We start from the raw sequence: 16,076 nt of genomic DNA, 5'->3' as shown, positions 1-16,076 counted from the left end.
TGTGTTCTTGGATTGAGTTTACTAGAATTTTATTGAGTAATTTTGCACAGATATTCAGAAGCAAAATTGGTCTGAAGTTCTCTTTTTTTATGTATGTCTTTGTGTGGTTTATGTATCAGAGTAATTAGCTTCCTAGAATGAATTCTGTAGCGTTTCTTCTATTTCATTTTATGAAATAGTTGGAGGAATATTGTTTTTAGTTCTCCTTTGAATGTCTGGTAGACTTCTGGGCTAAAGTCATCTTACCCTTGGCTTTTATTGGTTGGGAGTTTTTTTAAATGACTTCTTTCTCCTTAGGGTATATGGGTCTGTTTAGTGGTTTACTTACTCCTGATTTAACTTTGAAAAGTGGTATCTGTCTAGAAAACTATCCATTTCATCTAGATTTTCCAGTTTTGTTGAGTATGGGCATTTGTAGTAGGATCTGATGACTTTTTGAATTTCCTCAGTTTCTGTTGTTATGTCTCCCTTTTCATTTCTTATTTTATTAATTTGAATACTGTCTCTGTGCACTTTCTTAATCTTGCTAGGGGTTTACCTATTTTGTCTATTCTCTCAAACAACCAGCTTTTTTTTTTTTTTAAGATTCTTTGAATCTTTCTCTTTGTTCCTATTTATTTGATTTCCACCCTGTTTGTGACTGTTTCCTAGAGCTCTCAGCTGTGCTGTTAGGTTGCTGCTGTCAGATCTCTCCAGTTTCTTTACCAGGGCACTTAGTGTTATGAATTTTCCTGTTAGTACTGTTTCCATTTTGTTCCATAATTTGGGTTTGGTGTGTCATCATTTTCTTTTCCTTTCATTTCTATTTTCTTTTTTTTTTCTTTCTTCTTCTTCTTCTTTTTTTTTTTTTTTTGAGACAGGGTTTCTCTGTGTAGCTCTGGCTGTCCTGGAACTCACTTTGTAAACCAGGCTGGCCTTGAACTCAGAAATCTGCCTGCCTCTGCTTCCCAAGTGCTGGGATTAATGGCGTGGGCCACCACCCCTGGCTCCATCATTTTCATTGAATTCCTTGAAGTCTGTAACTTCTTCCTTCCTGCCTGCCTGCCTTCTCTTTCCTTCCTTCCTTCCTTCCTTCCTTCCTTCCTTCCTTCCTTCCTTCCTTTCTTTCTTCTTCTCTCTCTCTCTCTCCCTCTATCCTCCTTTCATTTTTCTTTCTCCACTGACTTTTTATCACAGAATAGAAACTTGTTCAGTTTCCATGTATATGTGGGGTTTCTGCTGTTTTGGTTATTATTGTAGAACAGTCTTTTGCATGATGATCTGATAGGATGCATAAGATTATTTCAATCTTTTTGTATTGGTTGAAACTTGTTTTGTGACCAAATATGTGGCCAGTTTTGGAGAAGGTACCATCAGGTGCTGAGAAGTATGTGTATTCTTTGGTTTTAAGATGATATGTGCTATAGAAGTCTGCCAAATCCATTTGGTTCATAATCTCTCTTAGTTTCACTGTGTCTGTTTAGTTTCCGTTTCAATGAATTATCCATTGGTGAGAACGGGGTGTTGAAGTCTCCCACAATTATTGTGTGGGGTTCAATGTGTGTTTTGAGCTTTTGTAAAGTTTCTTTCTATCAATGAGGATGCAATTTCCTATGGGGTATAGATGTTCATATTGAGACTTTCACTTCATGGATTTTTCCTTTGATGAATAGAAGTGTCCTTTCTCATCTTTCTTGATAATTTTGGTTGAAAGTATAATTTATTGGGTATTAGAATGGCAAGGCCAGCTTGTTTCTTGGGACCATTTGCTTGGAAGAACTTTTTCCAGCCTTTTCATTTGAGGTAGTGACTGTATTTGTTATTGAGGTAGGTTTCTTGAATGCAAGGAAATGTTGGATCCTGTTTGCATGTTCAGTCTGTTAACTTTATGTTCTTTTATTGGTGAGTTTAGTTCAATAATATTGAGAGATATTAAAGACAGATGATTGGTAATTCCTGTTATGTTTGGGTTTTGTAGCTGGCATTACGTGCATGTGGTTCTCTCCTTTTGGCTTTTTAAAAAGATGATTATTATCTTGGTTTTTTCCCTTTGGTGTTTGTACCGTTCTTGTGCTGGAGTTTTCCTTCTAGAATCCTCTGTAGGGCTGGATTGGTAGATAGATATTGTCTGAATTTGCTTTTGTCTTGGAATATTTTGGTTTCATCATGTATTCTGATTGAGAGTTTTGCTGGATATGGTAGCCTGGGCTGGCATTTCTGTTTTCTTAAAGTGTACATGACCTCTCTCCAGGGTCTTCTGAGTTTTAGTGTTTCTGTTGAGAATTCTGGTGTAATTCGGATAGGTTTGCCTTTATAAGTTACTTGGCTCTTTTCTTGTGACTAGGGGAATTTCATTTGTGGTCTCATCTGTTTGGTTTTTTTTTTTCCCTCATTTCCTGTATGCTTATTGGCATCACTTTATTTAGTTTAGGGAAGTTTTGTTCTATATAAGTTTGTTGAGGATATTTGCTGGCCATTTGAGTTGGGATTCTTCAGTCTCTTCTCTACCTATTCTATTCTATTCTATTCTATTCTATTCTATTCTATTCTATTCTATTCTATTCTATTCTATTCTTCCTAGATTTGGTCTTTTCATTGTGTCCTGGATTTCCTGGATGTTTTGGGCTAGGAGATTTTTATGTTTTGAATTTTCATCGACAGTTGTGTCTATCTCTGCTATGATATCTTTACACCTGAATTTCTCTCTTCTATCTCTTGTATTCTGTTGCTTATGCTTACATCTGTAATTCTTGACCCATTTCGCCGGTTTTTCATTTCCAGGGTTGCCTCAATTTGTGTTTTCATTATTGTCTTTACTTCCACTTTTAGGTCTTGGACTGCTTTAATCTATTCTTTCACCTTATATCTTGTGTTTTCCTGTATATCTCATGCAATTTATTGTTTTCTCCTTAAGTGCTTCTACCTGTTTACATGTGTTTTCCTGTATTTCTTCAGAGAGTAATTTATATCCTCCTTAATGGTATCTATTATCTTCATGAGATAGGATTTTAGGACAGAGTCCTGATTTTCAGATGTGTTGGCACATCCATGGCTTGCTCTTATGGGAGAACTGGGTTCTTTCTGATGATGCCAATGTAGAATGGATTCTGTTTCATATGATCTTGCACTTGACTCTTGACATATGTTTATACCTAGTGTTTGCTGGTCTGATTGCCTCTGTCTGGTGCCTACCTCTTTTGTCCCTGGCTTGCTTCAGGTCACCTGGTAGGCCAGGGGCCTTGACTGCAGCACATGTCCTGTGGTGCCTTCTGACTATGCGGTATTCAGAGGGACATGCACACTGGTGAATTGCCCTAGCTGCAGTGGCCTTTTTGGATGCTTTTGAACTGTGGGATTTTCAAAGGGACAGAGAAGCTTCTGATATGTTGCCCTGGCTGCAGCAGATCTATTGGGAGACCTTCAGAATGTTGAGTCTTCAGAGGATTAGTAAAGGTGTTTCCCTACCTGTACTTGTTCTTTGTTCAGGGAGGCTTAAGGACTGTGAGTTCTGTTTCCCTGTGTGCATCAGAACTTTAGGGAGGCTTTCAGAAGGTTGGTAGGGTTACTGAGGATCCCCTGGGAAGTCTTCAGAATTTGGAGTCAGTTGTCCAGTTGCCTTGTTTGTAGAAGAACTCCTGGGATGTGATTAGTCATTTGTGTCAGGGGACATGTGTGAGCACAATGCCTGGGATTACTTCTAGCTGAGTTTTTTCAGGGGTGGGTTGCAGAGTAGCTGGTTATCAGTTTTTTTGTGAGCAGTTGAACTTCTGAGATGTCTTTAGGCTGTGGGGTCTTCAGTAGAGCAGACAAAATGGTGAGCAGTTACCCTGCATGCACAGGAACTCTTGGGATGCCTTCAGGCTGTGTTTTTTTTTTTTCACAGAAGGTGCAGACTAGCTGGTGGTCTGCCTTAGCAGAAGTTGCCAGCCAGAAGGGCAGGAGCTAGGACATTTATACACTGGGAGAGAACATTCAATTGCCAGCCCATCTGGACTGACAATATCTTATTAACACCTGCGCTAAATGCATATTTATTGTAATATTGAAAATACTTGTAAGATTGGGAAATAGAGGCAGTTGTTCAGAAAGAATGTGGGTCCTGACTGATTCATGCTCCAAAATGTCCACAACAAATGCTGGATATGTGTGATGGGTAAATGGGTGCTCTCTGGAGCTTTTCTATTGTGTTTCCTTTTACCAGTTTCTCCAGTACAGGAAATCCAATAAGTTCAGAACACACCTATGGCCGAAGGTCCCTCCTTGCATCCAAAACTCCAAATGGCTTTGAATATACCCATAGAACTCAGTTCCCAAATACCTCAAGATCCTGCAAGGAACTTAACTTTTGAAATGTGTAAGAGTCCCCGATTGACCCCAGGAAGTACAATGCAATCAAGTTTTTCAGTCCCTGAAAGGAACCTATTTCATCAAGAGTCTCAAGGACCATCAAGACAATCAGGTATCCAAATGCAACCAGGTGTTGTAATGGGCCCAGGTTTACTAACTCTGAGAAGACTCTTGGGGCATCCTAGTCATTAGATACCTTCAAGACCATCAGTGAATTCTTGTTTCCATGTTCCCATAGGTTGGTTGCCACTGTCAGATAAACATGGTAACATACAAACTGGCCCTATGGCTTCAAGAAAGCGTCGAAAAGAACGCACTGTGTACTCCAAAGAACAGCAGCGGCTGCTGCAAGAACATTTTGATAAGTGCAAGTACCCAAACAAGAAGAAAATTTTGGAGCTGGCAGTATTAGTTGGTGTTACAAAGATGGAGATCGAGGTTAGCTTCTCTCTTTTTCCTCAATCCAGCAGCAACAATGTCCCCGTTCTCATTAGGCACTAGTATTCTGTGCTTCTGAAAGGCGTAGGGGAGGGTGGACAGATACAGGTGGTGGATATTGATGCACCCATTGCTGGGCCTCACATTCTCCAGTAACCGGGTACCAGTATCAACTAACATTATTCCCATGTAGGGTCTCAGTGACCTAGATATCAGATATCCTACTAAAACACAGGGCATACTAGCTCAATCTCCCCAGTTTGTTTTTTTCTACTGGGGTGGGTGATGTCAGGTCATACACAGGTCATGTCTACCTTACTACAATCTCAAAGGGATCTTGAGTCTCATGCTTTCTGTTGCTGACTTGTTATAGAAAATCTGATTCAAAAGTTTCACCTTGTGGTCCAGTTGGGGGCAAAGGGGTATTCTTTTGATGTTTGCTTTGTTTTTCAGATCTGGTTCAAGAACAACCGAGCTAAATACAAGCGGATGAACCTCCAGAGTATTAAACAAGCACTGCCAGAGACAAATGAAAGCTCTAAAGCGGTGTGTGAGTCAAATCATTTTCCTGGTCCCATACCTGTTGTTGCCTCTGACAATGGAGAGTCCATGTGTTCAGGCATATTTGGTGAGGATTCCATTCCCAAACTCAACTGCAGCCAGGAATCTTCCCTGCATTGTTTTCAGTCCTGTGATAGGGACATGTGTTGTCCGCAAGAATACCTGCTTGATGCTCATGCCCCTGTTACAGCTTGGAACTCTGGTCAATCATCAGCAGTTGAATCTCAGACTGACTTAGCAGTAGCTGAAGCTCCACTCAACCTGGCATATGCCACCCAAGCCCCAGAGGATGCTCACAATTCAAGTCCATCTGCAGTCGAGCTCTGGGAAAGGATCCTTGAAGACATAGACACATCAGATGACTGGCTTACTCTGAGAAACCCCTCCACTCCAATTTACACCACTCAGGTCCTTGACCAGTCCAGGTCTTACAGAGATGAAGAAGTGTGTTATACACACCTTTAGTCTCAGTATTTGGAGAAATTTTTATTTATTTCTTTATTTGTATTAGGTATTTATTTCATTTACATTTCCAATGCTCTCCCAAAAGTCCCCCCATGCATTCCCCCACTTCTCCCCCCCCCACCTACTCCCACTTCTTGGTCCTGGCTTTCCCCTGTACTGAGGCAGATAAAATTTGCTGGACCTCTCTTTCCACTGATGGCCATCTAGGCCATCATTCTGATCCATATGCAGCTAGAGACAAGAAGTCTGGGGGATACTGGTTAGTTCATATTGTCGTTCCACCTATAGGGTTGCAGATCCCTTTAGTTCCTTGGTTACTTTCTCTAGCTCCTCCATTGGGGGCCTTGTGATCCATCCAATAGCTGACTTTGAGCATCCACTTCTGTGTTTGCTAGGCCCCGGCTTAGCCTCACAAGAGACAGCTATATCTGGGTCCTTTCAGCAAAATCTTGCTAGTGTATGCAATGGTGTCAGCTTTTGGAGGCTGATTATGGATGGATCCCCGGATGTGGCAGTCTCTAGATGGTCCATCCTTTCGTCTCAGTGCGATTGCTTCAAAGTCAGTGTAGCTATTCATTCTTTATTTTTAGATTATATGTTCATTAAATAAAAGGAGAAAATAGTAACTGTAAAATTCTTTTAATTCATTGTTTTATTCATATTTCCAGTCATTACTCCCTTACTCTCCCTGACCCACAGTTCCACATCCAACCCATTCTCTCAGACATTTTCCTCTAATATTTATGCATGTAAAAGCAAGAATGCATGTATGCAAGTGTCTTGGGACTTGGAGTCAGAAAAGAATGTAGGCTCTCCTGGAGTAAAACTATAGACCTTGGTGTTCTCACAGGTGTGTGCTTGGAATTCAACTCTGATCATCTGCAAGATTTAAATCATGTGGAGTAATCGCTCTATGAGCACATAATTCAGAGTCCATTGATAGAAAATTATACTTTGTTTAGTATATATTTGGGGTGGCTGTGGATTCATGCAACATAGGGATCCACTATCATCTAACTCCAGTTATATTAGTTCCTATGCCCTCTCCTTGCTTCAGAGGTCACTACATGCAACAGGAACCCTCATATACATGTATAACATACAATCATATAATAGAAAAGCAATACATCTTATAAATACTGTGAGCTACCTCTCCACTCAACTATATCTCATTTCTTATGTACAAAATAGTTTTGTTTATTTTCAGTACTAATAGCTATTATATGTGAATAGAGGTCAGAGGACATTGGCAGGGGTTATTTTTCTCTTTCAGCTTTAATAGGTTCCTACAATGCCTGAACACAAGTTCAGGCATTGTAGGAACATGCTTGACCACAAGAGCCACCTACAGGGCCCTCCTGCACTGCTGCTTTTTACTTTGATACTGGGTCTCCCTGACGTGCCAAGCCTGCCCTGATTTGCCTTCTGGCTTCCTCAGCCTGGAGTGACTGGCCTTCCAGATCTGAACCCCAATCTGATTTTTCTGATTTTGTGGAATAACCCCTTTATTTCTTTTTTAAAAATTTTCTTCCTTTTTCCTTTATTTATATATTTATTTACACTCCAGTTTTTGTTCCCCCCCCAACCCCCATCCACCCTCTGACTGTTCCACATCCCATAGCTACCCCCCCCAAGTGTCCACAATGGTGTCCCCACCACTCACCCTGCATCCATCCAGACCTCTAAACTCCCTAAGATGTCCAGTCTCTTGAGGATTTTGTTCATCTTCTGTGAACCTAGACTCAGCAATCCTCTGCTGCATATATGTTGAGGGCTTCATATCAGCTGGTGTACACTGCCTGATTGGTGGACCAGTGCTTGAGAGATCTTGGAGGTCCAGGTTAATTAAGATTGCTGGTCCTCCTACAGGTTCTCCCTTCTCAGCTTCTGCCAGCTTTTCCCTAATTCAACCACAGGGGTCAGCAGCTTCTGTCCATTGGTTGGGTACAAATATCTGTATCTGACTCTTTCAGTTGCTTGTTGGGACTTTTGGAGGGTAGTCATGACAGGTCCTTTTGTGTGAGTGCTCTAGAGCCTCATGAATAATAGTGTCAGGCCTTGGGGCCTCCCCTTGAGCTGTAGCCTACTTTGGGCCTGTTGCTGAACCTTCTTTTCCTCAGTCTCCTCTTCATTTCAATCTGTGAAATTCTGCTTAGGGGGACATCAGCCTGTTTCCCACTCTCTCTTAATGCAGCATAGTTTGCAGTGCTCCCAGGAGATCTGCTACACCCCAGGCACATAGGAGGCAGGGTCCAGACAGAGACATCTAGATCAGCCAAACTTATGGGGCACAATGAAAGCAGTGCCAAGAGAAAAATCCGTAGCACAATGTTCAATTGTAAGGAAAATGGAGAGATCCTACCAACCCCATTATTTCTTTAGTATCTGTGCTAGGTTTCACCCCACCAGCAGTGCACAAACGTTCCTCCTTGCTGACAACTTCTCCATCATTAATTTTCATTGGTTTTATCAATTTTTGCCATTCTGACAAGGTAAGATAACTTGTCAATTAGTTATAATTTGCTTTGTTCTGATTGCTAAACATGGTTTAGTTTGCTTGTTTGATATTTTGATATAATGCCTCTCTATAAAAAGTCCTGGAGGTACTGGACCTCTTTTGGTAAGTGAGGTTGGAATGAACTTCACAATGGTCCTCCTGTCCATATCTCCTAAGACATGGGATAAATGCTGTGTTTTAACAATCCCGGCCTGTTTAACATTTATTAAAGGGTTTCTCAGGGATTTTTGATTATCTTTTAATAATTTCACTTTAGTTCTATACATTTTAAAAACCGATTACTGATTTTCTTTGCTTTACTTTATTTTTGTTGTTTTGTTGTTTGTTTTGGAACAGGGTTTTTCCTGTATAAGCCATAGCTCTCCTGGTCTTCCTCCTATTTAGATCAGCCTGAGTTTGCCATCTGAATGATGGGATTAAAGGCACGCACCATCAGGCATGGGTTGTTTAGTTTTGAAATTTAGTCTGTCTTTGTACCCCAAGCTTTTCTAGGCATTTTAATTAGATCAGGATGGCTTGGAAGTCACAGAAGTCTACTTGCCTCTGCCTCCACACACACTATGATGGCTCTACAAATTTCTCTGGCTAGGACTTTTTTTATTTTTTTATTTTTTATAATTGAGTATTTATTTCATTTACATATCCAATGCTATCCCAAAAGTCCCCCACACCTACCACTCCCCCACCCACCCACTCACACCTCTTGGCCCTGGCTTTCCCCTGTACTGAGGCATAAAAAGTCTGCATGACCAATGGGCCTCTCTTTCCACTGATGGCTGACCAGGCCATCTTCTGATACATAGGCAGCTAGAGACACAAGCTCGGGGGGGGGGGGGGGGAGACACGGGTACTGCTTAGTTCATATTGTTGTTCCACCTATAGGGTTGCAGATCCCTTTAGCTTCTTAGGTACTTTCTCTAGCTCCTCCATTGGGGACCCTGTATTCCATCCAATAGCTGATTGTGAGCATCCACTTCTGTGTTTGCTAGGCCCCGGCGTAGTCTCACAAGAGAGAGCTATGTAAGGGGCCTTTCAGCAAAATCTTGCTACTGTATGCAATGGTGTCAGCGTTTGGAGGCTGATTATGGGATGGATCCCTGGGTATGGCAGTCTCAAGATGGTCCATCCTTTCGTCTTAGATCCAAACTCTGTATCTGTAGCTCCTTCCATAGGTGTTTTGTTCCCAATTCCAAAAAGGGGAAAAGTAGCCACACAATGGTATTCATTCTACCTGAGCTTCATGTGTTTCCAAATTATATCTTTTATCTTGGGTATTCTAAGCTTCTGGGCTACTATCCACTTATCAGTGAGTACATATCATGTGAGTTCTTTTGTGATTGAGTTACCTCTCTCAGGATGATGCCATCCAGGTCCATCCATTTGCCTAGGAATTTCATAAATTCTTTCTTTTTAATAGCTGTGTAGTCTTTCCAGTCGGTGCCAGCACTGACGCTCCTTGGGCCCGGAGTCTGCAGACACCCCCAAGGTCCCTACAGGTCTCTCCACGAGATCAAAGAACCTCTGGTGAGTGTAAGACAATGGCTGCTCCAATCCAATCACTCAGGACCTGAGACAGTATTAATTAGGGAAGCAGAAAGACCAGCCTGACCAGGGTCATAGGTCCCTTCTGGTCGGCACCAGCACAATGCACCTTGGACGCAGAGTCTGAGGACACCCCAAGGTCCCCACAGGACTCTCCATGGGAACTTAGGACCTCTGGTGAGTGGAACACACTGTTGCTCCAATCCAATCGAGCAGGTCCTGAGACAGCGTTAATTAGGGTAGCAGAAATCCCAGCCTGACCAGGGTCACAAGTCCCTTCCAGTCGGCACTAGCACCAGCACGGGGCACCTTGGGCACTGAGTCTGTGGACACCCCCAAGGTCCCCACAGGAGTCTCCACCATATGATAGGACCTCTGGTGAGTGGAACACAACTTCTGCCAGGAGGCAGGTTTGAACACCAAATATCTGGGCACCTTCCCTGTAAGAGGAGAGCTTGCCTGCAGAGAATACTCTGACCACTGAAACTCAGGAGACAGCTAGTCTGCAAGGTCTGCTGATAGAGGCTAACATAATCACCTGAGGAACAAGCTCTAAACAGAGACAACTATAACAACTAACTCCAGAGATTACCAGATGGCTAAAGTCAAATATAAGAATCTTACAGAAACCAAGACCACTCACCATCATCAAAACGCAGCTCGCCCATCCGACCCAATCCTGGGCACCCCAACAAACCTGAAAAGAGAGACCCAGATTTAAAAGCATATCTCATGATGATGGTATAGGACATCAAGAAGGACTTTTAAAACTCACTTAAAGAAATACATGAGAACACTGCAAAACAGGTAGAAGACCTTAAAGAGGAAGCACAAAAATCCCTTAAAGAATTGCAGGAGAACACAAAGAGGTGATGGAATTGAATAAAACCATCCAAGACATAAAAAGGGAAGTAGACACAATAAAGAAAACCCAAAGTGAGGCAATGCTGGAGATAGAAACCTTAGGACAGAAATCTGGAACCATAGATGAGAGCAGAGAATCTCCTGTGCAGAAGATTCCATAGAGAACATCAACACAACAATCAAAGAAAATACAACGTGCAAAAAGATCCTAACTCAAAACATCCAGGAAATCTAGGGCACAATGAGATGACCAAACCTACAGATAATAGGTGTAGTTGAGAATGAAGATTTTCAACGTAAAGGGCCAGGAAATATTTTCAACAAAATTATAGAAGAAAACAGCCCAAACCTAAAGAAAGACATGCCCATGAACATACAAGAAGCATACAGAACTCCAAATAGACTAGACCAGAAAAGAAATTCCTCCCGACACACAATAATCAGAACAAAAAATGCACTAAATAAAGATAGAATATTAAAAGCAGTAAGGGAAAAAGGTCAAGTAACATATAAAGGCAGGCCTATCAGAATTACACCAGAGTTTTCACCAGAGACTATGAAAGCCAGAAGGTCCTGGACAGATATTATACAGTGTGATACAATAAGAGATCTCAAATGCCAGCCCAGGCTACTATACCCAGCCAAACTCTCAACTACCATGGATGGAGAAAGCAAAGTACTCCACGACAAAACCAAATTCACACATTATCTTTCCAGGATTCCAGCCCTTCAAACGATAATAACAGAATAAAAAAAAAAAATACAAGGATCTAAACCATGCCCTAGAAAAAGCAAGAAAGTAATCCTTCAACAAACCAAAAAGAAGACAGCCACAAGAACAGAATGCCAACTATAACAACAAAAATATTAGGAAGCAACACTTACTCTTCCTTAATATCTCTTAATATCAATGGACTCAATTCCCCAATAAAAAGACAGACTAACAGACTGGCTACACAAAAAGGACCCAACATTTTGCTGCTTAGAGGAAACCCATCTCAGGGAAAAGGACAGAAACTACCTCCCAGTGAAAGGCTGGAAAACAATTTTGCATGCAAATGGTCTGAAGAAACAAGTTGGAGTAGCCATTCTAATATCTAATAAAATCGACTTCCCGTCTCTTCCGGTCAGAAAAGCACCTGAGCAGCTGGGGCGCAGGGTCTGCTGACACTCGCCAACTGCCCACAACACCCGCCACAGGATCTTAAGACTTCTGGTGAGTGGAGCACAGCTTCTGCTCCAATCCAATTGCGCGGGACCTGAGACTGCATTAGTTAGGGAAGCAGAAACCGGCCTGAGTAGGACCACAGGCCTCATCCGGCTGGATCAGCGCCAGGGTAGCAGGAGCACAGGGTTGCCTGACACCCGCCAGCTACCCACGACCCCCGCCGCAGGATTTTGGGACTGCTGGTGAGTGGAACACAGCTTCTGCTCCAATCCAATTGCGCGGGACCTGAGACTGCATTAGTTAGGGAAGCAGAAACTGGCCTGAGTAGGGCCACAGGCCTCACCCGGCCGGATCAACGCCAGGGTAGCGGGAGCGCAGGGTTGCCTGACACCCGCCAGCTACCCACGACCCCCGCCGCAGGATTTTGGGACTGCTGGTGAGTGGAACACAGCTTCTGCTCCAGTCCAATCACGCGGGACCTGAGACTGCTCTGGTTGGGGAGAGAGAAATCCGGCCTACATAGGGCCACAACCCTCTTCCGGTCAGAAAAGCACCTGAGCAGCTGGGGCGCAGGGTCTGCTGACACTCGCCAACTGCCCACAACACCCGCCACAGGATCTTAAGACTTCTGGTGAGTGGAGCACAGCTTCTGCTCCAATCCAATTGCGCGGGACCTGAGACTGCATTAGTTAGGGAAGCAGAAACCGGCCTGAGTAGGACCACAGGCCTCATCCGGCTGGATCAGCGCCAGGGTAGCGGGAGCACAGGGTTGCCTGACACCCGCCAGCTACCCACGACCCCCGCCGCAGGATTTTGGGACTGCTGGTGAGTGGAACACAGCTTCTGCTCCAATCCAATTGCGCGGGACCTGAGACTGCATTAGTTAGGGAAGCAGAAACTGGCCTGAGTAGGGCCACAGGCCTCACCCGGCCGGATCAACGCCAGGGTAGCGGGAGCGCAGGGTTGCCTGACACCCGCCAGCTACCCACGACCCCCGCCGCAGGATTTTGGGACTGCTGGTGAGTGGAACACAGCTTCTGCTCCAGTCCAATCACGCGGGACCTGAGACTGCTCTGGTTGGGGAGAGAGAAATCCGGCCTACATAGGGCCACAACCCTCTTCCGGTCAGAAAAGCACCTGAGCAGCTGGGGCGCAGGGTCTGCTGACACTCGCCAACTGCCCACAACACCCGCCACAGGATCTTAAGACTTCTGGTGAGTGGAGCACAGCTTCTGCTCCAATCCAATTGCGCGGGACCTGAGACTGCATTAGTTAGGGAAGCAGAAACCGGCCTGAGTAGGACCACAGGCCTCATCCGGCTGGATCAGCGCCAGGGTAGCGGGAGCACAGGGTTGCCTGACACCCGCCAGCTACCCACGACCCCCGCCGCAGGATTTTGGGACTGCTGGTGAGTGGAACACAGCTTCTGCTCCAATCCAATTGCGCGGGACCTGAGACTGCATTAGTTAGGGAAGCAGAAACTGGCCTGAGTAGGGCCACAGGCCTCACCCGGCCGGATCAACGCCAGGGTAGCGGGAGCGCAGGGTTGCCTGACACCCGCCAGCTACCCACGACCCCCGCCGCAGGATTTTGGGACTGCTGGTGAGTGGAACACAGCTTCTGCTCCAGTCCAATCACGCGGGACCTGAGACTGCTCTGGTTGGGGAGAGAGAAATCCGGCCTACATAGGGCCACAACCCTCTTCCGGTCAGAAAAGCACCTGAGCAGCTGGGGCGCAGGGTCTGCTGACACTCGCCAACTGCCCACAACACCCGCCACAGGATCTTAAGACTTCTGGTGAGTGGAGCACAGCTTCTGCTCCAATACAATTGCGCGGGACCTGAGACTGCATTAGTTAGGGAAGCAGAAAAACGGCCTGAGTAGGACCACAGGCCTCTTCCGGCTGGACCAGCACCGGGGTACCGTCAGCTACCCACGAACCCCGCCGCAGGATTTAGAGACTGCTGGTGAGTGGAACACAGCTTCTGCTCCAATCTTTAAATAGTGACAACGATAACAACTAACCCCAGAGATTACCAGATGGCGAAAGGTAAACGTAATAATCTTACTAACAGAAACCAAGACCACTCACCATCATCAGAACCCAGCACCCCCACTTCACCCAGTCCAGGGCACCCCAACACACCGGAAAAGCTAGACACGGATTTAAAAGCATATCTCCTGATGATGATAGAGGACTTCAAGAAGGACGTTAATAACACACTTAAAGAAATGCAGGAGAACACTGCTAAAAAGGAAGAAGACAATAAAGAGGAAGCACAAAAATCCCTTAAAGAATTGCAGGAGAACACTGCTAAAGAGTTACAAATCCTTAAAGAAAAACATGATAACATAATCAAACAGGTAGAAGTCCTTACAGAAAAACAGGAAAACACATCCAAACAGATGATGGAAATGAACAAAACCATACTAGACCTAAAAAGGGAAGTAGACACAATAAAGAAAACCCAAAATGAGGCAACACTGGAGATAGAAACCCTAGGAAAGAAATCTGGAACCATAGATACGAGCATCAGCAACAGAATACAAGAGATGGAAGAGAGAATCTCAGGTGCAGAAGATTCCATAGAGAACATCGGCACAACAATCAAGGAAAATGGAAAATGCAAAAAGATCCTAACTCAAAACATCCAAGAAATACAGGACATAATGAGAAGACCAAACCTACGGATAATAGGAGTGGATGAGAATGAAGATTTTCAACTCAAAGGACCAGCAAACATCTTCAACAAAATTATAGAAGAAAACTTCCCAAATCTAAAGAAAGAGATGCCCATGAACATACAAGAAGCCTACAGAACTCCAAATAGACTGGATCAGAAAAGAAATACCTCCCGACACATAATAATCAGAGCAACAAATGCTCTAAATAAAGATAGAATACTAAAAGCAGTAAGAGAAAAAGGCCAAGTAACATATAAAGGCAAGCCTATCAGAATTACACCAGATTTTTCACCAGAGACTATGAAAGCCAGAAGATCCTGGACAGATGTTATACAGACACTAAAAGAACACAAATTCCAGCCCAGGCTACTATACCCAGCCAAACTCTCAATTAACATAGATGGAGAAACCAAGGTATTCCATGACAAAACCAAATTCACACATTATCTCTCCACGAATCCAGCCCTTCAAAGGTTAATAACAGAAAAAAACCAATACAAGGACAGGAACCACGCCCTAGAAACAACAAGAAGGTAATCCCTCAACAAACCTAAAAGAAGACAGCCACAAGAACAAAATGCCAACTTTAACATCAAAAATAACAGGAAACACCAATTTCTTTTCCTTAATATCTCTTAATATCAATGGACTCAACTCCCCGATAAAAAGACATAGACTAACAAACTGGCTACACAAACAAGACCCAACATTTTGCTGCTTACAGGAAACTCATCTCAGAGAAAAGGATAGACACTACCTCAGAATGAAAGGCTGGAAAACAATTCTCCAAGCAAATGGCATGAAGAAACAAGCTGGAGTAGCCATTCTAATATCTGATAAGATTGACTTCCAACCCAAAGTCATTAAAAAAGACAGGGAGGGACACTTCATACTCATCAAAGGTAAAATCCTCCAAGAGGAACTATCAATCCTGAATATCTATGCTCCAAATACAAAGGCAGCCACATTCATTAAAGAAACTTTAGTAAATCTCAAAGCACACATTGCACCTCATACAATAATAGTGGGAGACTTCAACACACCACTTTCACCAATGGACAGATCATGGAAACAGAAACTAAACAGGGACACAGTGAAACTAAGAGAAATTATGAATCAAATGGATCTGGCAGATATCTACAGAACATTCTATCCTAAAACAAAAGGATATACCTTCTTCTCAGCACCTCATGGTACCTTCTCCAAAATTGACCACATAATTGGTCACAAAACAGGCCTCAACAGATATAAAAATATTGAAATTGTCCCATGCATCCTATCAGATCACCATGGACTAAGGCTGATCTTCAATAACAAAATAAATAATAGAAAGCCAACCTTCACGTGGAAACTGAACAACACTCTTCTCAATGATACCTTGGTCAAGGAAGGAATAAAGAAAGAAATTAAGGACTTTTTAGAGTTCAATGAAAATGAAGCCACAACATACCCAAACTTATGGGACGCAATGAAAGCATTTTTAAGAGGAAAACTCATAGCTCTGAGTGC

The 16,076-nt window shown here is 43.4% G+C and overlaps 1 protein-coding gene across 1 annotated transcript; it reads left to right on the top strand.

Moving 5' to 3' along the window:
- The first annotated feature begins 4,221 nt into the window (after nucleotides 1-4,221).
- On the top strand, nucleotides 4,222-5,790 carry LOC147003484 (oocyte-specific homeobox protein 5-like). Its single transcript, XM_085841028.1, has 3 exons — nucleotides 4,222-4,438; nucleotides 4,565-4,764; nucleotides 5,218-5,790. The coding sequence occupies exons 1-3, from the start codon at nucleotides 4,222-4,224 to the stop codon at nucleotides 5,788-5,790; spliced, it is 990 nt and encodes a 329-aa protein (XP_085697154.1).
- Nucleotides 5,791-16,076: the final 10,286 nt, after the last annotated feature.

The sequence above is a fragment of the Mus caroli genome, unplaced genomic scaffold, assembly GCF_978045245.1.
Source record: "Mus caroli unplaced genomic scaffold, Mus_caroli_1 scaffold_8, whole genome shotgun sequence".
NCBI classification, from domain to species: Eukaryota; Metazoa; Chordata; class Mammalia; order Rodentia; family Muridae; genus Mus; species Mus caroli.
Note: the sequence above shows the minus strand (reverse complement) of the source record. Positions and strands in the feature narration are given on the sequence as shown.